Here is a 24,729-nt window from a genome sequence, read left to right as displayed (position 1 = left end):
AGTCTTATGTTGCACTTCGCAGCATATTGCAGCTATATGGCAGTGTCTAAATGATCAAGTCTGGATCAGACAATCCAGTGACTGCATTGATCTTTGCAAATGGATACAAAGACTTATGTTAACGAAGTCAGCAAGCCTGGCCACCAGATCATGTTAGACCTGTTCTATTCCGGATCTTCAAGGATCTGTTTCTGCTAGAGAAGATGGAGGACAGGCTTCCTCAAAGAAAGGAAATTGAAGCACATCTGCCCCTGAATGAAAAGATGGAACATTATTTGTCTCCAACAGAAGACCAAAAAATTGAGGACCCTTGTTTCTTTAAATTTAAACAGAGTTATCAGTGAAGTAGTAAAATACACAAGAGTGCATGAACTGAATGTTGGCATTTACCTTTGCCATTTACACCTGTGAATGAATGAATGAGTTCTAGCAATATCCATGCAAAAATTGGGCAGACAACAATAACACAAACATTGCACATGAATGAACAGAGTTACAGGAACTACCAGCAATACACAAAAAAAAAACAGGAAAATCAGTTAAAAATGTGAAACATATTAAATACAGAACAACTATCTCAGGGGAAAGAACCGATATTGGGTTACCTGGACATGCAGTGTGGACAGGTAACTAAGGACACTGCATGAATAAACATACAAAGTAATCCTCCTCTAATGCTTAATCAATCCTGCTTCAAAATGCCTACTATCAATCCATCAGCCCATCATACACTCCTGGGAATGAATATGGGAATACCTAAAAGTACAAGTGTTACTTAATTCTTTCCCAGGTCTCTTCACAAGCTTTGTATTGTACTGTGTGTGAAATTCTTTCTTTCTTTTAAAAGAATAAAGGAGCACCTACACTTTCAGGTGTTCCCTTGATAGTTTTCCTGAGCATATGAGCGGCTAATAGGCTGATTGTAGGCTCAAACCCTGGAAAATAATCCTTGGTCTGTCAAAATGACTACCTTTACTTGTCATAAGAGGTGACTAACATGGTCAGGCCTGATGGCTTGGTTGTCACGCCATCTTATCCCTTATTAATTTTCATGAGAAGATTTACTGCACACATTGAGATGAAGCACAATCAGGCACCCATACAGGTTCAGCCATTGTGTGAAAGTAGCCAGAAAATACATGTACAATCATAACAGTCACAGCCCTGAGCACTCATGATTTACTACAATACTGAAACTGTCCCTGTACAATAACATAGAATATTCACTGTACAAAACAAACACATCTACTTGATTTTATACAAAAATCAGTCATGTAATGTTGTAATTATTCACAACAATAGAAAAAATATGGTTATCAATGATGCTTTGAATGTAGAAAAATACTAAAATCATACAAAAAATGAGCAAAAAACTGAAAAATACTGAATCATACCCTCGAAAAGGTAATACACCTGCTCAATCAAGAACAGTAAACTCAGTTATAACAAACTCAAAGGGGATATTAATTTTACTTCATTACGACCTCAGCTGGCTAGCTGCCTTTTGATCACAATTTACAATTGGACATTTTAAAAACTTTTTTACCCTGTGTATAGGGCACCACATCAATCTCAAACCCCAATTTGTGAGCCAAAAATACCTTACATGATAATGGTGTACCATTTCATGGTTATTCAATATTTCAGTGCTAACCAATCATGCAAAATGTCACAGTTGTAGTAGTACAACCAACATTTGTGCATATTTACAAAAGTATATTCCTGATGTACGAGTATGACAGTGGTCTGAATTAATACAAGTCTGAACATGATTGATATTATCAGCCAAGATCAACACTCGGATTACGCCTGGAAACATCAACCAAGAGATTCAGCCTTAACAACAGATATCAATGTATGACACCATACAAGGGCTTCCCACATAGTACCTTTGTGGGGAATTGAACCTGGTTCTTCTGCATGATGAGAGAACAGTTTAACCACTCGGCTACCCAGATGTTGTTTACATAACTGTCTCAGTAGCAGGATAACAACAATTCACACCCAGCTTATTTGCTAATGGACGTTTTAGGTATGGGAACATTTGGGTACTGCTTTTCCTGACAATGAGCTATGAGAAATATGTGGCGTCTCATAATCTCCAGCTACTTTCAGCTCAGAAGAGGTTAGCTCAATCGACCTGAAAGGTTCTGTGTCAGATATAAACCCACTAGACCTTTCTGGCCAGATGAGTGGTAGAAACCCACTTGACCTTTCTGGTGAGACGAGCGGTAGAAAGCCACCTGACCTTTCTGGCCTGATGAGTGGTAGAAAGCCACCTGACCTTTCTGCCAGATGAGTGGTAGAAACCCACTTGACCTTTCTGGTGAGATGAGTGGTAGAAAGCCACCTGACCTTTCTGGCCTGATGAGTGGTAGAAAGCCACCTGACCTTTCTGGCCTGATGAGTGGTAGAAAGCCACCTGACCTTCGCTGGTCTGATGAATGGAAGAAACTCACCTGACCTTTCTGGCCAGATGAGTGGTAGAAAACCACCTGACCTTTCTGGTCTGATGAGTGGTAGAAACTCACCTGACCTTTCTGGCCAGATGAGTGGTAGAAAGCCACCTGACCTTTCTGGCCTGATGAGTGGTAGAAACTCACCTGACCTTTCTGGCCAGATGAGTGGTAGAAAGCCACCTGACCTTTCTGGTGAGATAAGTGGTAGAAACTCACCTGACCTTTCTGGTCTGATGAGTGGAAGAAACTCACCTGACCTTTCTGGCCTGATGAGTGGTAGAAACCCACCTGACCTTCCTGGCCTGATGAGTGGTAGAAACTCACTTGACCTTTCTGGCCAGATGAGTGACAGTAACCCACCTGACCTTTCTGGCCTGATGAGTGACAGTAACCCACCTGACCTTTCTGGCCTGATGAGTGGTAGAAACTCAACTGACCTTTCTGGCCTGATGAGTGACAGTAACCCACCTGACCTTTCTGGCCTGATGAGTGGTAGAAACCCACCTGACCTTCCTGGCCTGATGAGTGGTAGAAACTCACTTGACCTTTCTGGCCAGATGAGTGACAGTAACCCACCTGACCTTTCTGGCCAGATGAGTGACAGTAACCCACTTGACCTTTCTGGCCAGATGAGATGGTCAAACCCTCCTCATTTTTTTTTCAGTCAGATAAGTCTTAGCTATCGAGTTGATGTAAGAAGTGAAGTAAAAAGATCACAATTCTTTAAGGTGGGGACCACTGGAAAAACCGTTCACCCAAGGTTGACTAACACAGACTGTTAAACAAAAGCCAGTATCATACATCTGGAATATATGGTGACCTCCCACAAACCCATACCGAGGAGTAATAATGATGCTAATAGTTAGAATCATCAAATTCCAAGCCTAATGTACTAACATTGGTGCCTGTCACCCTGTCACCTATGAGACGTAATCAGATCATAAAAAGTGTCATCCAAAATACTGGTACACATGGCTTACATGACATCAAGCGAACTCCTGGGAACTATCATTACAATACTTCTGGGAACTATCATTACGATACTCCTGGGAACTATCATTACAATACTCCAGGGAACTATCATTACAATACGCATGGGAACTATCATTACAATACGCATGGGAACTATCATTACAATACGCATGGGAACTATCATTACAATACGCATGGGAACTATCTTTCCAATACGCATGGGAACTATCATTACAATACTCCTGGGAACTATCATTACAATACTCCTGGGAACTATCATTACAATACTCCAGGGAACTATCATTACAATACGCATGGGAACTATCATTACAATACGCATGGGAACTATCATTACAATACGCATGGGAACTATCTTTCCAATACGCATGGGAACTATCATTACAATACTTCTGGGAACTATCATTACAATGAAATGGCATCATATTTTGAAGAAACATGACATCATCAGTTAGAATGTCATCACAGATGGAAATGACATCACTAATCTCTTTTCCTTGTTGTTGGTTAGAAACACTTTCATACACAAACATCTACATTTCTGTGTGAAAACAAAAAAACTTGAAAGGAAAAGTTTGGATAAATAAAATGTCACTTGATATCAAATATATGACCACTTATTGAGAAGGAAGCCTAGCAGTTTCAAACGTTAATCTGGTTATTCATCATAAACATGCAGATTTACAACCACATTGCCAACTATTCAATACTGTAGTTGACACAGATACATTATGTGATAAACACTTCTATATGTAGTATCCTGTGATTTGAACCAGTATGAAATATCCCTAACAATATCTAACCTAGATTCAGTGCGTAACTTTTCTCACCAGTAGGTGATGACTCTGCACTGACAACATGAATGCTCATTCAACTTGTTTTTGGTAATGATGATGGATAATATAATAAAAGTGGTATTACACATTCCTGTAGTACAACATTTGAACCTTTAAAAATTAAAGGTATGCCATAAGCCCCTCCACTCTAAAAGTACTCAGTGACTACATAGAGTGAGTCAGTGAGTGAGAGTGACCGAGCGATTGTATTACATAGCTCACAGCATTATTCCAGCAATATTACGGAGGGGGACCAGATATTGGCTTCATACATTGTGCTCACGTGGGGAATCAAACTCAGGTCTGCAATGGAACCTGGGTTTTCTGCATGATGATCAAACGCTTTAACAACTCAGCTACATTGTCTCTCCATAAAGCCAATGAACACAGGAAAAACATTAACATATAGCTTGCAACACAGTCTAAGTAAACTTAGCCCCAGTGTTATTCGTTATACTCCTACACTGGGTCTAACAAAACCTATGACCGACCATTCAAAAGCGAGACAGCTAAACTGATTTAACCAATCAGACAACGGCTACTGTTTAGGTTCGATGTGACTTACAAAATACACTGGTCACTGACACTGATCTCTTAACAAAGGAAGATCCACATTTAACACTGATATTTGACCTGCATTATATACGTCTTTCGGTTTCAGTTGACACGGTTACCATTAGCTAATATTTTAGCAAGCTGACATCCTTTACTATTGCCAAAAACACTATTTTCAGTGACTATTTACTCACTGTTGAGCACTCACTCATGCTCCATGTGCATCATCTGGAGGCTGTATTAGGGAATCAGTATCAGAATCAGATACAAACCTTTCCAAGGTAAAAGTTCAAAAGGTATGTGCGAATGTCCACTTTTGCGATTTGATAAACTGTGCTCTGATTGGTCAGTCTCAAAGTTTACCTGACACGACCTCCTACTAGGTTTTGTTAGAGCCAGTGTAGGAGTGTAAACAATAACACTGGGGAAAGTTTACTTAGACTGGCTGGCAACAGGCCCACAATAAAGCAAACACATAAAATTTGAATATGGCCATAAAACGACAGGACAAGGTATAGAAAAGTAATTTAGTTCAATACTCTGAATCTCATTTATAAATTGTATAATGAGATAATCATACTTATTGCACAGAGTGAGATAATCTTAGTTACACAATTGTGTAAGATAACACAGATTACAGTGAAATAACAATCGTGATACCATACATACAATATACAGAGATAATCATAGTTATGACATACAGTGAGATAACTATAGTGAGATTACCTTAGTTATTCATATTTACCCATAGTGCTGGTTAACTCATGTGCTGCTTGCTTGTTCATGACTCCATAAAAACATACCACTTGGTTTTCACACAGCAAATGAAGTTTCTAAAGTTGTTTAATTGTGCTCGAATTTAAATCCTTGATAAAAGAATAGTGTATGGTAAAGTCTTTTGACTTAATAGAACAACCAAAGTAGCATTTAAAAATGACGATTTGGGGGGGAAATGTCATAAAAGTTTTAAGAGCAAATTTGATTGAAGACTAGCATATTTTAAAAGAAACACTTCTTAGAAATATAATAGTTAAGAGTTGTGACAGGCCTATATTTCACCATGATCATGTCTTTGATAAAAGCTGCCATTCATAAAGTAAAACACAGTTGCAGCATATCAGCCATAAAAGAGGCAGTATTTGATGCATGAAGAGACAGACTGTCTCAAAGAGATTTACCAGCAGCTATACTGTACATAAACAATATAAACAACAAAATGTGCAGTTGAAAACACTTTGGTTTTAGGGTTATATGGCCAATTCATAGTTCCATTAATGAAAAATGAAATGTTGTCCTGCTCTAAGTAACCAACTGAAATTCAAGGTATACCCACATCCATAAATTATGATTACACAGGTGAGTCACGCTTACACAGAACTCATACCTACAAAGAAGAGACATGCCTATACAGAACTCATACCTACACAGGTGAGTCATACCTACACAGGCGAGTTATCCCTCCACAGAACGCATACCTACACAGGTAACTCTTACTTAAACAAGATAGTCATGCCTACACAGGTGAGACTTACCCACACAGGAGTGTCTTACCTACCTACTCACCTTAACTGCCCAGTCATACTTACACATACTTACGTATCATCTTCACTGAATGTTTCATGTACAGTTATCACTTTATCTATATACAACGGCAAGAAACGTGCTCAGTACTGGTTACCTGCATTGGTTCAATCTCCCCAAGCATAGCATCACAATGAATGTTTGATATTAACGTGGTCAGAGAAGAAATATTAGCTGACCAGTATTTTTAAACACAGAAAAGTCACACCCAAGAAACAAATGTAACAATTTCAGGCCCCCCTAAGTAATTGAAGGAATTACAGCAAATTTGAAGGAATTGCATCTCAAATGTAAACAAACGCAGCCCACTCGCGAAACAATTGCAGCGATATTGGTAGTTTAGTGGTAATAACAGAAACACATCGGCCCTATCGGAAGCAATGTCGGTAATACTGGAAACACGCTCGGCCATCTTCGGAGATTTTTCGGTCGCGAACGGAAACTCACGCAGCAAAACATGGCGTCGTTGGAAGAAACACCCGTCTCGGTGAGTTGTGTTTTTAGTTCCTATTATTACATTTTTATACTTATCCATCTTTGACCACCCGTGTTGAATGCGTTTAGGTATGAGGTGTTGTCGGGACAATAGCTTATGTTTTTAGGAAAAGATTGTCACTGCAGAACAGTGTCACAAGTCATGCCCCTGGAGATTGTTTACAGCTGAACATCGAAGTCGTGCCGATGATTATGAACATCATGAATGTGCGCCATGAAGAAGTTTATGAGCCATAATTTTTCTTTCTATGAAGTGCAATTGACAAATTTAAACACATTTTACAAAAAAAATGATGTTATATCTAGCGCACGTTCGCAATCATAGGCACGACTTCGATGTTCAGATGTAAACAACCTCCAGGGGCATGACTTGTGACACTCTTCTAGAGTGACTATCTTTTCCTAAAAGCATAAGCTATTGCCCCGACAACACCTCATACCTAAACGCATTCAACACGGGTGGTCAAAGATGGATAAGTATAAAAATGTAATAATAGGAACTAAAAACACAACTCACCGAGACGGGTGTTTCTTCCAACGACGCCATGTTTAGCTGCGTGAGTTTCCGCTCGCGACCGAAAAATCTCCGAAGATGGCCGAGCGTGTTTCCAGTATTACCGACATTGCTTCCGATAGGGCCGATGTGTTTCTGTTATTACCGCTAAACTACCGATATCGCTGCAATTGTTTCGCGAGTGGGCTGCGTTTGTTTACATTTGAGATGCAATTCCTTCAAATTTGCTGTAATTCCTTCAATTACTTAGGGGGGCCCTGAATTTGATTGTTTTTTTATGATATACACACATGTGTTTGACACTAAACAAATTACTAAATCCTTGAAAACTTCTGGGACAAGCTCATCACAACACAAAATTCTCTTTCATTTTCTAAAACTTCATAACTTCATGAATAATACATTTGATAAAAAACAATTCCTTAAAAATTCACCACACACGGAAAAATATCACAGGGAAAATCTGACAGATGAACCTGCTGATTGTTGTAGGCTACATCTGACGTTTGCTATCTGCTGCTTTTGCTGGTTCAAACAGGCAGTTGCTCCATTGTTTGCTGCCGTCTGCTTGCATGCTGATCATGGAGGCGTGGAATGTTGGTGCATCATCATCGTCTGCCTGGAGCAATATTTCAAATGTTCTTGAGATCAGGGATTGGAAAAAGCAGGGGCCATGTGCCATTTTGGACATAAGAACAAAAAATGCCCCATTACAACTTTGAAGTTTACTATTGATACAAGGGCAGCGGTCCTTTCTAAATTCAGAAAATGGCTAATAATCCTGAAAATTGTCAAAGCCCCATTATCAAAGTCCTCCTTCCCAATCCCTGGGAGATCAATATTTAATATCAATATTATTAAAATCTAAATATTTTAGATATTTAAATACTTACCTTACCATAGGTCTTATGCATATTACCTCAAGCTTCGCTAGTAGAGATCAGACAGACGTTGATTCGCCATTCCCTGAATGGCTACCTCGTATAATCTACGGATGTAGTCACGGAAGTGACGTGATCTCCCTACTCGCGGGAACGCGAGCCATCCCAAAATTCACTTTTACTGGCAGCAGGAAAGAAAGGTCCGAAGAGTCCAAAGTGGGGAGGAGCATCCAGCGTTGGGAGGGAGTCACCGCCCTATGGTAAGTATTTAAATATCTAAAATATTTAGATTTTAATAAATTTTTAACTTACCTTACCATAGGTCTTATGCATATGGCTTCAACAGAGAGGACGGTGGTGTGGACTCCGGAGGACCTTCAACTCTTCAGCAGACCAAGCACATGCACAGGAGACCCGGGAGACCAATGCCAACGTCACAGGGCAAACCTGGAAACAGGACAAAGGAGAACCCAAGGGAACTCCGAAGAGAAACCTACGCACCCAGAGGGTGAGGTTAATCTTAAGACCAAAGGTAAGAACAACATAATTACCTAATGGGCGGAAGGCCGGGCGAGTTGCTGTGCAACCACCAACAGGCCAAAAGACTGAAGCCCCTCCATGTCCTCGACCGCCAAGTCCCTCAGGTAGTGTGAGGCAAAAACAGTGGCCGACTTCCAAAAACAACCCTCCATAATCTGTGGCACCGTACAGTTCCTGTGGAGGGCCATAGTGGACGCCAGAGCTCTAATTTCATGGGGGTTGTTCGCCGTCGGATGGGGGAGTTTCTTGGCATCGTACGCCGCCAGGATAGTCGCACGAAGCCACAGAGCAATAGTGTTTCTATTTACTTCCCCCTTGCAAGATGAAGAAAAAGGGATAAACAGTCTTTTTCGGGAATGTCTCTTCAAGGCAGACCTCTGGATGTAACATCTAAGGGCCCTGACTGGACACAGGCACTCCTCCTCCGTATCATGTCGTACGAGGATGGTCGATAAAGGCGGGATGGAGGACCGTCTATCCGGTTGACCGGGAAGTCCCACAGCAAACCCAAGTGGACTCGGCCATGCCTAGCTTGTTCTTGTGTGACATCCAGGGCATGAATCTCACTAACGCTAGCTGCAGTAGCTAGGGCAAGTAAGAAGACCGTCCTCCTGGACAACAGCTCGAAAGAAGCATCCTCTAGGGGCTCATATGGGGGACCTCTCAAGTGCTGCAAAACGACATTCAGATCCCAAGCTGGAGGGCGGAACTTGACCTTCTGGTCCTCCAACTTGAACGCCTTCAGCAGGGCAACCAGTTCTGGAACTTTAGAAATCTGATGATCCGTCTTGACCGCCAAGACGGAGTTCAATGCTGACAAGTAGGTACCCAACGTACTCCCTTTGAGATGCTTGGAATTACGTAGAAACATCAAAAAATCCGCCACGAACTGTGGGGAGGCTGTCATGGGATCCTGTGATCTCTGAGCACAAAAGCTTTCAAATGAGCGCCACTTGTCATCATAGAGGGATCTAGTGGATGTCCGATGAGCTCGGGCTATGGCATTCGCCACACATGAGGAATAGCCTTTCGCCCTTAATGCCTTCTGTAAATGGTCCAGCCATGCAGATGGAATCTCAGCGGATCTGGATGGAGTTGTTGGCTGTGCGGATGACGAAGAAGGTGTGGCCAATCTGGAAGCTGAACCGGATCTCTGCTGACGAGGTGTCGCAGATCGGGGAACCGCAGTCTGGCTGGCCACCAGGGCACGACCAAAAGCAGTCTCAGGTTCTGTGTCTGCTTGATCTTGCCAATCACTTCAGGGAGAAGAACGGGTGGTGGAAAAGCGTACGCGTCTAGACCCTCCCACGACAGAGATAGAGCGTCGACTGCCCAAGCCTGTGGATCCGGTACGGGAGACACGTAAGTTGGTAGCTAATGGTTGAAGCTGGTGGCGAAGAGGTCCACCAGGGGTCTCCCGTGGCGAAGGCAAATCTGACGAAACACGTCTGGATGAAGCATCCATTCCGTCGGTGAAGGTCTGCCTGGACGCGACAACGCGTCTGCCAGAATGTTCTGGCAGCTGGGTATGTGCCGTACCCTGACTGTGATCCTGTTGCTGTCTAGCAGATCTGCTAACACAAACATCTGGTCTAGGAGTTGCTTGGACCTGGTCGTGCCCTGATTCCGGATAACCCAGACGACTATGGAGTTGTCCGACGCCACCAGGAGCTTGGTGTTGGACAAAATCGGTAGCCAGTGGCGAACTGCTAGAATGACGGCTTGCAATTCCAGGTTGTTGATGTGCCACAACCTTTCGGCGTCGGACCACAGCCCTGAGGTCGTCCGGCCGGCCAGATGGGCGCCCCACCCTAGCAGGGACGCATCCACGAACAACTCGTGGTCGTGACTGGAGTCTTCCAAACAGACGCCGGCGCAGACATTCGATTCTACCATCCACCACCGGAGATACTGATGTAGATGTGGAGGTAGAAGAACCTGTGACTTGAGGTCGTTCATCTGGATGAATGGTGACAGAAACCTCTGTAAGGGCCGTAGCATAAGGCGCCCTCTGAGAGTAAGATCCTGCGCCGATGTCAAAAGACCCAACAGAGACTGCCACTCTCTGAGGGTCATGGGTTGAGAGAGACCTCGATCCGCAAACGCCAGAATCTTCTGCCACCGATCTGGAGGGACCCTGACAAGATTGTCCTTCGTTAAAAATAATCCCCCGATGAAGGTCAGTTCTTGAGTAGAAATTCCAAACGGAAGCACCCTCCACTGGTAATGTATTCCGTTGAATACGAACCTCAGGTACTTCCTGTGACGCGGATGTATGGGAACATGTAGGTACACGTCCTGTAGGTCCAAACTGGCTAGCCAAGCCCCGGGAGACAATTTGGCTCAAATCTGCTCTAGGGACGTCATCTGGAAATGAGGAGGGTGGGCCAGATACTGTCTGTTGAAGACCGCCATGTTGTGAATCATGCGTATCTTGTCGGATCTTTCTTTGGCACCAGGAAGATGGGTGAGTAGAACCCCGGGGAGCGGTGGGGTTCCAGCACTGTCTCTATGGCTCTCTTGGATAACAGGATGTCGATATTGGACTCTAGGAGAGCTAGTTGGTGTTGAGGATATATCTGCGACTGGGGAGTAGATGTCAGCGGTGGAGTCTCAACCAATGGCAGTTTGTAGCTGGACTTCAGAATCTTGCTTACAAACGGATCCTCTAGGAATGACCAGTTGGGCCAGAAGATCCCTAGTCTCCCACCTACTGGAGTCGGATGGACAGGTACGACTGGGGGTGGGAGGTCCCAGTCGTAGACATCCACAGCTTCAGCGACCAGAGTAGGGGCGCTTGCCTCTGCCTCGCCCTGGCATTGAGGGGGTGTCCCGGCTGCACTCCTGGGGCTTCCGCTGAGCGTCATTATCCTTGGTGCGGCCACGTCCCCTCCCAAAGGAGGAGCGGATGGATTCCCTCCTGGGAATATAGCGCTTCTTCCCACTTCCTCTGGCCCTGCCACGAAAGGCAGAACCAAGCGCCTCAAAGGTAGACAGCGCGACTTCAGTGTTCGTTAATTCCGCGTGCGACTTGTAAACATCTGGAATCTTGTCGGCGAACAGAAACTTGGAAGTGAAGGAAGCCCGGAGTAATTGGCGCTTAAATTCCTCCTGCCAATTACATGCATCCAGGAAGCCGGAGCGGCGAACCGAAGTCGTCATAGCCAACGCTGCACGTAAGTGACCGAGTAAGTCATGAAGAACTTTGCCCTGCCACTGGAAGATCGTCGTGAGAGGATCCACCCTGGAGGCGTTGTCCTCTGATAGGTCTGCTGCAGCCGCTAAAGTAGCCAAGGCTAACGCCGATATAGGTTTAAGCATGCGCTTGAGTTCCGTGTCAATAGCTGCTAATTTATAAGTCCTGCACTTTATAAGCTGAGAGTGAAGAACTTGACAAGCGCTTGAGTGAGTCGTCCTGAGTCGCACCATTATCTGTGAAGTCTAGGCTGTGGATCTTGTAATCTGACTTCCTTGACTTAGACGCCTTGATCGTAGGATTCAGAGACAGCTTGGCAAAATCCTCGTCCAGGAGAGACAATGCATCCGCCACCATAGGATGAGGTGGAATGAGTAGTTCCGGGGACAAACGGATGGACGCCGGGTTATTAGGATCGACTGACGGAGAAGGACATTCTGGTAGCCTGTCAGCAATCCACTCAAACACTGCCTATAGTGGTAGATAGGTGCCATCATCCTCGCCTACACCTGCCTCTTCTTCATAGTCAGGGCAGAAGTGTTGCTCCTCCAAATCTTCCCAAGAGACTGAAGTCGATTCCCGCTGCTGGGTGGAAGAGGTAGATGGCGTCCGAGTAGAAGAATCCTTCAGTGAAACTCGCGGGGCCTCTGGTGAACGTGAACGCCGGGTTCTGGATGAGCGCCGAGTAGATCTGGATCGCGAACGGAAGCGCTGTCTACTCCTGTTGGAATAAGAATCCTCCATGGATCGTCTAGGAGAGCGTGAGCATGAGCGCGAGCACCGACTACGGTGAGGAGAACGGGAGCGCCGACTTCTCGGAGATCTGGACCGCGATCTGCGTCTCCAGCGCTCCACTTCTAAGCGCCTAGCGCGCTCCTCGTCTAGCTGACGTTGTAGCACCTCTTCTCTAGATAGCGTGTGAGAAATCCTGGGGATCCGGTAAGGCGCTGGCGGAGGCACAGGAGCCGGCGTCTGAACAAGCGCTGGCGTAGGTATAGGCGCATTGGAACCAGTGATGGAGTCCCCATCAAGGCTGTGGACGCTGACGTGGGCATAGGCGCTGGCGTAGGTGTCGGTGCTGGCATAGGCATAGGGGTTGACGTTGAAACAAGTTCGGGAATCAAGGTAGGCGCTGACATCGACGCTGGCACAGCAGCTGAGGTCGGTGCTGGCTCTCTAGTAGAAGTGCTGGGCGTCAGGAGAGACCGTAAAAGCCTCTGAACTTTTGGGTGTGCCAAGGCGTCTGGACGGGATAAGTCGACAAAGGCATCCGAGCGAAGTGGCTCCGGAGACGATCAAACCGGCGTCGTAGATGAGCGCTCCAAACCAGACGTCGGCGTTGGTGCTATAAAGGTAGGCAGCTCCGGGTCGTCCTGTAAGGAACCTAATGAAGAAGCTGGGGAAGACATTCTCCTCTTCCGCTGAGTAAACCTCTTCCTACGGACAGCTAAAAAGGTCTTGAAATCCGCCACTGAAAGACTTGTACAATGCTGACAGCGGCTGTCAAGGGAACAGGTCTGTGATGCACAATCCGGACACCAGGGGTGGGGATCTTTGGCTGACTCCTGCCCCTTGCAGATAGTACAAAACTGCCGAGTCATACACAGTTAACTGCAACAGATAAGAACATACACGAAGCCTGAAATAAACAACAAAAAACACCCCTACAGAAAAAATGCAGCATGAGCGCACCCCCAACCTAAAGTGGGTACGCCTGTAAGCTCGCGACAGCAACGGCCAGCAACCAACATGGCTACCTGCGAAACATGCCACGTGGGACAAAAAACACATGAAAAAAGGCAAAAACTGGGAGGAAATACCATACAAAATAGCAGAACAGATGGAGGAAGTATCCCTGACGGAATAAAGAACCTCCAAGCCCGCCATGATACCTCACAAACGACGCAGGAAAACCCACATCGAAGTGAGAAAAAAGGAAACATTTACAACACGAGGTAGCAAGGTAAGTGAAGTTAAATTCAATTTAACCACACACCTAGGGAAACAACACACACCTATCTGTTGAACGACAACTTTATTCAACACAATAGGAAAACTCCAAGCAAAACAAACACGTCTGATCAGACGAACGCTAGAAGTAAAAGTGAATTTTGGGATGGCTCGCGTTCCCTCGAGTAGGGAGATCACGTCACTTCCGTGACTACATCCGTAGATTATACGAGGTAGCCATTCATGGAATGGCGAATCAACGTCTGTCTGAACTCTACTAGCGAAGCTTGAGGTAATATGCATAAGACCTATGGTAAGGTAAGTTAAAAATTTTGATATTTATTGGTAGCAGGCTTAGGTTCTATAAAATCTTCATAAAATTATGAGTATAAATTGGGGTTTATAGTCATGATCAACATAACTGCTCTTATATAACAACATACTGGCAAGTGCATTTGTATTTGTGTGCATGTTTAGTGATAGTCCATGGTAATATAATGTTCAAGTTCAGACCGAAAACTGTTCAGACAGAACATACTACACCAAGCCAACCAGTCCTGTTTTATAGGTGATCTGGACAGTAGTACCAAACTCCCAGATAGGATTCTTAGTTGGCCCAATGTTTGCCAGTGTTGGGCCAACATCTGCCAACTTTGGGCCAACTAAGAATATTTTCTGGGCTGTAGGTGATCTTGATATTGGTATCTATAATTATGACTTTGCACTATATTTAAGCCATTACCATTACTGGTGGTTTGTTTATTGACACATTCACTAAAAACAACACAGGAATAAGAACTGACCATGAGTGAAAAGACTCCTTCCATTGTGGCTGACAGAAGATATTCAGCCTGGATGGTCATCAGACACAACTCAACAAGGGGAGAGCATTCTTGTAGCTGTACTGTGTATGTTAGAGTTCTCTCCCCTTCATGCCATGCCCACTGCACAACTTCATACCATGAAATGATCAGCTCTTCACTACTGTCTGGAACAGGCATGCAGATGATCAGTCATAGTGGTCATTTACAGCTATAAAATACAAAAGTACTTGTAACACAAATTATTACTGTGTCGCTGAGTCGGGTTCAATGCTGATTAGAACAGTATTCCAGTGAAACGAACCTTGAGCTTATGTGAGATGAGTCCAAGGTGAGGCAGGCCGCAGATTTTCACCACATTGGTTAAACCCTTGATCAAGGATATGTTGATCAAGATGAAAGTAACTGAAGCCGGATTCATACACAAACTTTTTAGCATTCCGTCATGTTCAAGGGGGGCAACTGGACACAAATGTGGCACCCTCGACAACAATGCCATCTTTTCCCCTCAATAAGTGATCAATGCCAGATGGACAAAGAGCAATCATCATCAGGGTCACACCAATTCCTGTCCTGCATATATTCTGCCTCAAGAGCAATGTTGGAAGCAGTATAGGAGTGAGTGATACTGTAGGTTTTAGAGTTGTGACGATTAATCGATACACAAGTTATCGCGATTCAAGAGCTGCATGATACGATACATCGATACGATTGTTGTGTATCGATTCAACACGATACTTACATACTACGAAAACACGTCTCCCCTTCTATTTAGATTTTTGTGGAAAATATTGCCATGGACATGCTCTGACTGAGACAATTTTCACAAATATATTTTGTTATCTGCACAAAAAAGCCAGTTGTGCCAATGTTGATCCCTGCTGTTCCATTTTTAGGGAAAACACTACTTTACTGACAAATGCTAAACATTTTTAATAAAATGTCTTTCATGATGACGTGTTTTATTTTTCTTGGGAGAAGAATACCTTCCCTGAAATGATAACATAACAGCACATTATTTCCAGTACTTTTATTTTTCTGTCTACAAGGACAAAATATCGTGATACGTATCGTATCATATGTATCGGACTACCAGTATCGTGATACGTATCGTATCGTGGTATGGGTGTATCGTCACAACTCTAGTAGGTTTGTTAGAATATAAAATAATTCTGACGGGCAAATGGAAATAATCCATAAAACATGACAATTATTGTCAATACTTCATTGTTTGTGTGTCTCACTGCAATATTCCAGCTGGAATAGTAAATGGTAATGAAATATATGGTTGCAGTCTGTAAACAATTGACTCTGGACCAGACAATCTTGGGATCAACACAAGCATTCATGTTAGTAAATGAAACATTCTTGGCAGTGTAGTCCCTGTTTTTAACCAATGACTCAAGCTATACCAGATACAACACAATGCGTCTAGAGATCCTAAATACAATATTAGGTAGCCCTACAAAGCATATTTAAGACATAATACTTATTAAGTAGTTTATGGAAGAGATTTATGTAGGTGATGCTTGCCAAATGATAATATTTCCATTTGTTTTTTGCAGTTACCATACATCTTTTCACAACCAATGAAGTACTGACAATGTATCACAACATTAGCAAAGAAAATTGTAAGCAAACTACCTGATACAACTTTCACACCATGCTTGGAAACAAAAACAGACAACAAACTGTTTCTCTGCCACTGGAAAGATACAACATACAATTTTGATTTATTTTGTTTGTTGTTTAACACCACACTAAGCAACATTCCAGCTAATCATAGTAGTCTGCAACTAAGTGTGGATCAGACAAGTCAGTAATCAACAGAATGAGCATCAATCAATCACAATAAGGAACCAAGGAATGATGGGACTGAGTACAAGAGAACCACTACCCACTGCTGTGAACTATCTAAGACAACAACACAAAATCATGCTATTTGTTATAAGGGACCGACCATTAGGGAACTTGTTTGTATGAAAATACTTTTCACTCCTTTAAACCACTCAAAGTTTTCTCTGTAAGAGGAACTGAAAATGTTAATTTTTGTTTTCTTTCATGCCCTACAATGTATTCAGGGAATAGTGATTCTGTATAAACATATGTGAACCACAGTTCACACTCATTCTCATTATCAGAATACAAACAAAGGTTATCAAATGATAAGTCCCTTAAAAGGCCTGACAAATATATGTGCTTGTTTTACAGTTTCATCTGATACTTGTAAAACATGAACATGAATACTTGGAAAATTTTATTCATTTGTACTTGTTTGTTAGCATAGTGCATCAAGATATTTTATAAACGTCAAATTAACTCTTATGATATTGCATAGAATATCACTACATGGTATGCCATGGTGTCTCAATCCATTCAGCTGTGAAAGGGAATGCCACATCAACTTTGTGCACCTCAATGGCTGCAAGAGTTGTATGATCCCCAAGGAGTTGACATTGAAACCTTATGACCAAGGGCAAAACAATGCGCCCCTTGAGCAGCTGAGCTGAGGTGGATATTAGTGGTATACAAATACAGTTGTACCATATAATACATGGGCTCAATTTTTTTGTAAAAAGACGCTTGGCACAGGGCATGTAGCTTTAAGACAGTAACTTGTCCTGATTTTCATGACATTATCATTATGATGAAATTAAGAAAGAATAAATCAACATGGTATTTGATGTTAATTGTCAATAAAGATAACCCTACAATATTATCATTGTGAAATTTACTGGCTACTTTTTGAGCAGTTATCAAATGAAACCCAAGTTAATTTGCAGTTAGAAACCGTAAGTGGAAGTTATCTATTAGCCCACAGACAAGTAAGATATCATTTTTTGATTGCTCGAAATGAAAACTGACTCGTCGAGGACATTGGGCGATGGGATTTTTTAACCTCTGAATATCTACTGAACCCCCGTAAATGATGAGTGAACTTAGTTTTATGCAGCACTCAGCAATATTCCAGCTATATGGCAACAATATAATATTACATAACCCGAGAAATAGCCATCATCAGTGTTCGAACCTCCCCTGAAGACATACTCACAGCTGTGGTTGATGTCGGCAGTTGTAGTGTGTGGCATAGCTGGCAGTTCTGGACACAGATGCTGTGGTAGTTGGGCAGTTGCTGACACTGAGAAACATACTGTTCCTCCATCACAAAGGTGGGTTCAAGGCATTCTGGGTGATAAGGAAAAACAGTTGCATTAAATTAGAGAAAGTGTTGTTTAAAACTGCATTTGACAATATTTCAGAATTCACATTCTCGGATAGGGCAATTATAGGAAAGAGTAAGTATCATGGCCGATCAGCTGACCATGTGCGTGGGATGGGAGGTAATTCATGGGTGAGTGCGAAATTTACGTCCACTTCTTTTAGAAGGGAACTCCAAAGGATTTCAGGTGTTCCATACCTTCATGAGTCAGGATAAGGAAAAATAGTAAGACCTTGTCAATTCCTGACCTAAAAAAACGTCCCTCCCGTCCAACACTTTCTGCAAGTAAGCCCCTAATGAATAAAATTTAGGGACTGAATCTCCCAAATATGGTATTTTAAAATTAAAACAAATTATTTGTTTCTACCACAATTACATATATTCAGAGACTAAGAGTTGATTTAATCCTGCTCCCATCTCATAATTATGTTGTTGAATTAGCAGACATCTGTTGTTTCAAATACAATAATTGTATACACTGCTTTCTTTGAACTTGTTGAAATAATAATCCTACCTTCAAGTTTTAGTTTCTCTGCTTCTGTTGACTGCAACATACCTGTACATAAAGAAGAGAAGGAGTGAGTGAAGGAGTGAAATTTTCATCCCTTTTAGCAATATTCCAGCAATATCACACTGGGATGAAACGGTATACTGCAGTATTAAATGAACAGCGGTAGCCTAGTGGTTAAAGTGTTCGCTTGTCATGCTGTAGACCCGGGTTCAATTCCCCACATGCGTACAATGTGTGAGGCCCATTTTCAGTTGTCCCCTGCCGTGATATCGCTGGAATATTGCTAAAAGCTGTGTAAAACCAAACTCACTTACTCACTCATTATGTGTTGTGTTAATGTATTTAGTTCACTTAAAGGTCACATGCAACCCAAAATCAAATATGATTAAAACACAATTATCACTTATTCATGACATATAACATACATTGCTGCTTGTGAAAAAATAAATAAACAAAATTATAAGCGTACGATCGCGATTCAAAAGTGCAATATTTTGGACTTTGGCTTACTTCCCTCGAAACGAAGCACTCAGGAGACCGAACCCAGTCATAGCGAGTGGATGTGCACTAAAGTGTAACAACGGCTTCTGATTGGCTGTTTCATTTGCTGATATGCTGAGGGTTCATTGTGTGTACAGAAAGATGATCTGTTTGATGGGCATTTTAGAAGTATAGCCAGTCACAAGAAAGTAAGATTCTGAATGGATAACAACTTTTTGTGTACTTGATGCATCATTTCAGTAAGGATTCATATACTGCTGTCAAACAAAATCATACACACTAAAAGAAGTCATTATCCATGAAGAATGTATATAGAGATGTTGGGTTTTGAAAATACATGTTCTCTGAACTTGCGCCCGATCCAATCAAAAATCATGTCAGTAGAGATGGTAAACTACTGCGTGGCTGGAATCTGTCATTCATCCAAGTACAAAGCAGGACTTGAAACTGACAAGAGTTTGCACCAGTTTCCGTCAGATCCAGTCATCCAAAAAAAGTGAATGTAGTTTGTTTGCAACCCACAGACATAAAACATGTCATGTGTATCACACGTGCCTAATTACATAATGTGGCAGAGACGGGACTCGGGGCACGAGTCATAAATCAGCTTATTTTCTTAATGTCGTATAGTCTGATAGGTGTTAAGTTCAAATTATACGTGGTCAATGACTGAACTGTGTACTGCATGTTGTCTTTAGCAGACAGGCAGGCAGACATATAGGTGTGAATAAACCAGACACTGAGCTTTCTCTGTGACAGAGACTGCTTACCACAATCAACAAGTTGTTTTACGTAACGAGTAGATTATTTACTTGTTTGTGTACACAACCAACATTAGACTACTGCTCATGACCTCAGATGCTGGGCAGACGCATACTGTTTCAAGCTCCGGGAACCTATTCACTGTGCATGCGCTATGGATGCAGCGCAGCACAGCTGTTGAAACCAGTTTTCCCCCCAGCGCTGGGGGGAATTTAGTGAAACATTTGAACTCCGATTTTGCAGGCTTTTTTTCCATCGCGTTTTTTCAACTTGATAGGTTGAATTGGCATTTTTTATGATTTGTTTCGGTAAGTGCATACCTAAAGGTACCAGAATCTGCACATTTGTGTTTTACGTTGCATGTGACCTTTAACATACTTTACATAATGACAGATTTGTTCACTGAAAATAACAAATATTATGATGACATTTTTCCATGTTATTAAACAACGTTACGTTTAGTTTGGCTCTTGTGGTCAATTTTCACCATTATGAACATATCACACATACCGAACTGAAATGGACCGAACCGAAGGCCATGTACTGCAATACGAACCATACCGAGATGAGTGTGTACCGCTTCACCCCTAATATTATGGTGTGGATGAATCCGGGGAACTTGTGGAGAATTATGTATACCCTGGAGGTTATTGAGGAAGGTAAGGATGAGAGACATGGACCCACTTGGACCTGGTGTCCCAAGTGGCCGGGAAAGATGAGAGACATGGACCTATTTGGACCTGGCTTCCCAAGTGGCAAGTAAAGAAGAGAGACATCAACCTACTTGGACCTGGTGTCCCAAGTGGCAAGTAAAGATGAGAGACATGGACCCACTTGGACCTGGTGTCCCAAGTGGCCGGGAAAGATGAGAGACATGGACCTATTTGGACCTGGCTTCCCAAGTGGCAAGTAAAGAAGAGAGACATCAACCTACTTGGACCTGGTGTCCCAAGTGGCAAGTAAAGATGAGAGACATGGACCTACTTGGACCTGGTGTCCCAAGTGGCAGGTAAAGAAGAGAGACATGGACCTACTTGGACCTGGCTTCCCAAGTGACAGGTAAAGAAGGGAGACATGGACCTATTCAGACCTGGTGCCCCAAGTGACAGTCAAAGAAGAGAGACATGGACCCATTTGGACCTGGTGTCCCAAGTGGCAGGTAAAGATGAGAGACATGGACCCATTTGGACCTGGTGTCCCAAGTGGCAGGTAAAGAAGAGAGACATGGACCAATTTGGACCTGGCTTAACAAGTGACAGGTAACGAAGAGAGACATGGACCTATTCAGACCTGGTGTCCCAAGTCGCAAGTAAAGATGAGAGATATGGACGTATTTGAACCTGGCCTCCCAAGTGGCAAGTAAAGAAGAGAGACATGGACGTATTTGGACGTGGCTTTGCTCACGGCAGGTAAGGGTGAGAACGAAGTGGACCTATCTAACCTGACCAGAAGCCACTGTCATGAAGGACTTACCCACACTGAGCTGGTACTGAGCCTGAAGCCTGAGAAGATGAACTGCTTGACTGTCAGTCTTCAACAGCCTTCTCTCATCTGCAGGGTTGAAGCACCATTTCTGTAAACTCAGATCTGAAAGAAATCATGCATGTCAGACATGAGGAACAAAATACCAAAACCATACACATCAACACAAACTTAAACATCAACCAAAAAATAAATGTTTACATGAGAAATATTCTGGCTGAAGTAAAGTTGTATAAAATAATGAAGTTAGTAACAATCAAGTGAACCAAAAACCAAGTTCATTTATCCTGGTAGTTGACTTAGGTATAAATTGAAAAATCAATCTGCATTTCATGATTATAATTGAATGATTGAATACGCAGTATTATCATTATCATAATTTTCGTAAGTAAAAACAAATACACTTTTAAAGTTTTCACCTTCAACTTCTGAATTTAATTTAAAGTCTATCAAGACATGGACCATTTCTAAATCTTCCTCACCTTTCACAGGCACCAGAAGCATCTCGGAAGCTTTGTACCTCTTCACTGGTTTGTCAAAACCTTGACATACACAAAAGTGTTTCCAGCTACTCTTCTTCAAACCTGAAATTACCAACAGTTGTTTTTTTTAGTTTTAAGTACCGATCATATTGAATCTGTTACAAGTGAATAGCAAACAAATGTAAAGGAAAGCATGATGAAGAAGCAAAGCATCTTTTGCACAGGACAATTGGACTTTTGCACAGGACAATTGGACTTTTGCACAGGACAATTGGACTTTTGCACAGGACAATTGGACTTTTACACAGGACAATTGGACTTTTGCACAGGACAATTGGACTTTTGCACAGGACAATTGGACTTTTGCACAGGACAATTGGACTTTTGCACAGGACAATTGGACTTTTGCACAGGACAATTGGACTTTTACACAGGACAATTGGACTTTTACACAGGACAATTGGACTTTTGCACTATCAGATACAATTTCCTTAAATAACAAAATTCTTCTGCTTTTGTGTCCAATTCACTTTCAAATAAAAGCTATACACAAATAAACAGTATACTAATGAGATAAATGCGAGACGCATCTGTAATCATGGTAATAACTTGCAAGATGAGGCATTTTTAAATAAAGTGCCATAATTCATTGATGACCTGAGTGAGTGAGTTTAGTTTTATGCTGCACATCGCAACAGTCTAGCTATATGGCAAAGGTCTATACATAATCAAGTCCAGATCAGACAACCCAGTGATCAACATCATGAACATCAATCTATGCAAGTGGGATAAAATGGTGTGTAAACCAAGTGATCGACAAGTTACCTTCTTTAAGTCACTACTATCACTTGCCCTGTGGCAAGAGGCTTTTATAATATTTTTTAACCCCTGTCCAGAACGACCACAACATTAGCATACAACCAGTTACTGTTACTGTATATATATAACCAAAAAATGTGAAATTAGAACAGTCAACAGTTATAGCTGAGTCTCAAATTCCAATATGGAAAACTAATCTCAGAAAAGGGTATATTTTAAAGAAAAACCACAGTTAATACAAGAAAATATAACAAAAAGGAGCCCTAAGACTTTCTTGATTTTCAGAAACTGCAAAAATCTAGGCTGAAAGATAACATAGATTTGAATGAGTTGTATAGGATATACTTGATTCAGGGTCTGTATGACAGACTGATTCCTGCCAAAGTGCCCATCTAACTTGCCAAGTGCTAAAATTGTATGTAACAGTCGAGAGGACAAGGTCATGATGAGATGCAGGGTTGTATCTTTGATTGTTGTGGCAAACTTAAATAGAGAAGCCAATGAACACAGCATTAGCATTATACATACCTAAGTGTTCACAGACTTTGGAATGTAGTGTGTGGACAGACACCTCATCTTGTTCTGAAGGGACGGACAGCTGAAAGACAACAAAGTATGCAATGATAGTAATACAATTAATAAAAGAGAACATAATAGATCCTAAGACAACCTTTTAACATCTTCTGGTCCTGTGTTGGTGTAGCTGGGAGAATTTATCTAAAAGTGCTCAGTTGTAGGTATTTGGACCGAAGTCAGCAGCAAATGTCAGTAAACGTTAATGAAACTAGAGTACCAGAATTATGAATTTTTGGGCATTGCTGATTTACTGGCAATCTGATTGATAGCAGGGCCACTGAAGATCAACTCATGTGTTTTCCTACTGTTGCAATAAGTGAATGCAAATGGTTATACACAGCTTTCAGCAATGATTATCACAGCAGGGGACACCAGAAATAGGCTTCACACATTGTACAAATGTGGTGAATCAAAACCTGTCTTCAGCAAATAAGTGAACACTTTAACCACTAGGCTACCCCACTGCTCCTGTTGCAACAAACATGATGAAGGCAATGTTGAAATATGTAAGAAAATTATGAACTATAAACATAATGAAAACAATTATTATTTTCAACGAAATAGAACACATATTGCAGGCATTTGTAAGGCTGTGTTCACGATATGTGTCATCTAAACTCTTTGTGTAAAAATACATTAATGATATGAGCAGAAGTGGGATACAGACCGAAGTCCTTCCAACAGTACAACATGACTTGAACTATCTAGGCCAACACCGCTTCATGGGCAGAACTAAATAGGCCATACTGAAAAACACAGCATCTCAATCAGAGTAAATCTTTCTGTTTCTCATAATACTACTAACAGGTGTTCCATTCTTCAGAGAATGTAAACTGGTCAATGGTTGGTAAGAGATCCGCCCGTACCCAACTCCAAATGAAAAACCAAAATTACAAACTGACATGCATACCTCACCATAAATAAACATTCAGTAAACTAGAAAAGGTATGAAAAACAATCAATGAACATATTTCAGTGTTGGAATATTAAAGTGGGGAAAGTAGAAATATACTATGTAAAAAGAGGGGGTACAGTGGAACACTTTCCCCATGAAGCATCTGTGTAAAATGAAATATTTATGAAATAATTTGGTTAAATCACCTAACATCTTAAAATTATTGCAGTGGAGCAGAATAAGTTTATCATAGCCAGTTGCATCGATCATGATACAATCGCTCTGATGTCATGACAAGTCATTCTCTTCCCACAGAGGTTACTCCTGTCATATCTTACTACGTAGAAAGATATGACAGGAGTAACCTCTGTGGGAAGAGAATGTGACAAGTGGGTTGACTAGGTTTCTTGTCACTTTGACTCTTGTGGGTCTTGTCACCTATGCTACAGTCATTATAGCCTGTCAGTAAAGGACAGTTGAGAAGGGTGTAACCACCTGTTGACTTTAAAGTTGCAAGTTATTGTACACTCACCTTCACCAAATTGGCATTGGGATCGAATGTTTGAATTTGTACAGTTACAAAACTTTGCAGCTCCATGATAACGTTTATCAGCTGTTGACGATGTTAGGAAGATGGCTTTTTTTTAACAAAACGTCACACTG

The 24,729-nt window shown here is 42.0% G+C and overlaps 1 protein-coding gene and 1 long non-coding RNA gene across 2 annotated transcripts; both read right to left on the bottom strand.

The window, feature by feature from the left end:
* Positions 1-274: 274 nt before the first annotated feature.
* Positions 275-5,384, bottom strand: LOC137273615 (uncharacterized). The gene is made up of 2 exons (XR_010956142.1): positions 2,465-5,384; positions 275-2,319 (listed from the first exon to the last, which is right to left on the bottom strand). It is a non-coding gene; the product is annotated as an uncharacterized lncRNA (long non-coding RNA).
* Positions 5,385-7,723: 2,339 nt separating this feature from the next.
* Positions 7,724-24,727, bottom strand: LOC137272492 (uncharacterized). The gene is made up of 9 exons (XM_067804875.1): positions 24,599-24,727; positions 23,124-23,193; positions 21,777-21,878; positions 21,286-21,399; positions 18,553-18,594; positions 17,871-18,004; positions 16,463-16,523; positions 14,801-14,985; positions 7,724-8,049 (listed from the first exon to the last, which is right to left on the bottom strand). Exons 1-9 carry the CDS (start codon positions 24,662-24,664, stop codon positions 7,924-7,926), a joined length of 900 nt encoding a protein of 299 aa, XP_067660976.1. The 5' UTR covers positions 24,665-24,727; the 3' UTR covers positions 7,724-7,923.
* Between the last annotated feature and the right edge of the window lie 2 nt (positions 24,728-24,729).

This window comes from Haliotis asinina, chromosome 2 (genome assembly GCF_037392515.1).
Source record: "Haliotis asinina isolate JCU_RB_2024 chromosome 2, JCU_Hal_asi_v2, whole genome shotgun sequence".
Classification (NCBI taxonomy): domain Eukaryota; kingdom Metazoa; phylum Mollusca; class Gastropoda; order Lepetellida; family Haliotidae; genus Haliotis; species Haliotis asinina.
Note: the sequence above shows the minus strand (reverse complement) of the source record. Positions and strands in the feature narration are given on the sequence as shown.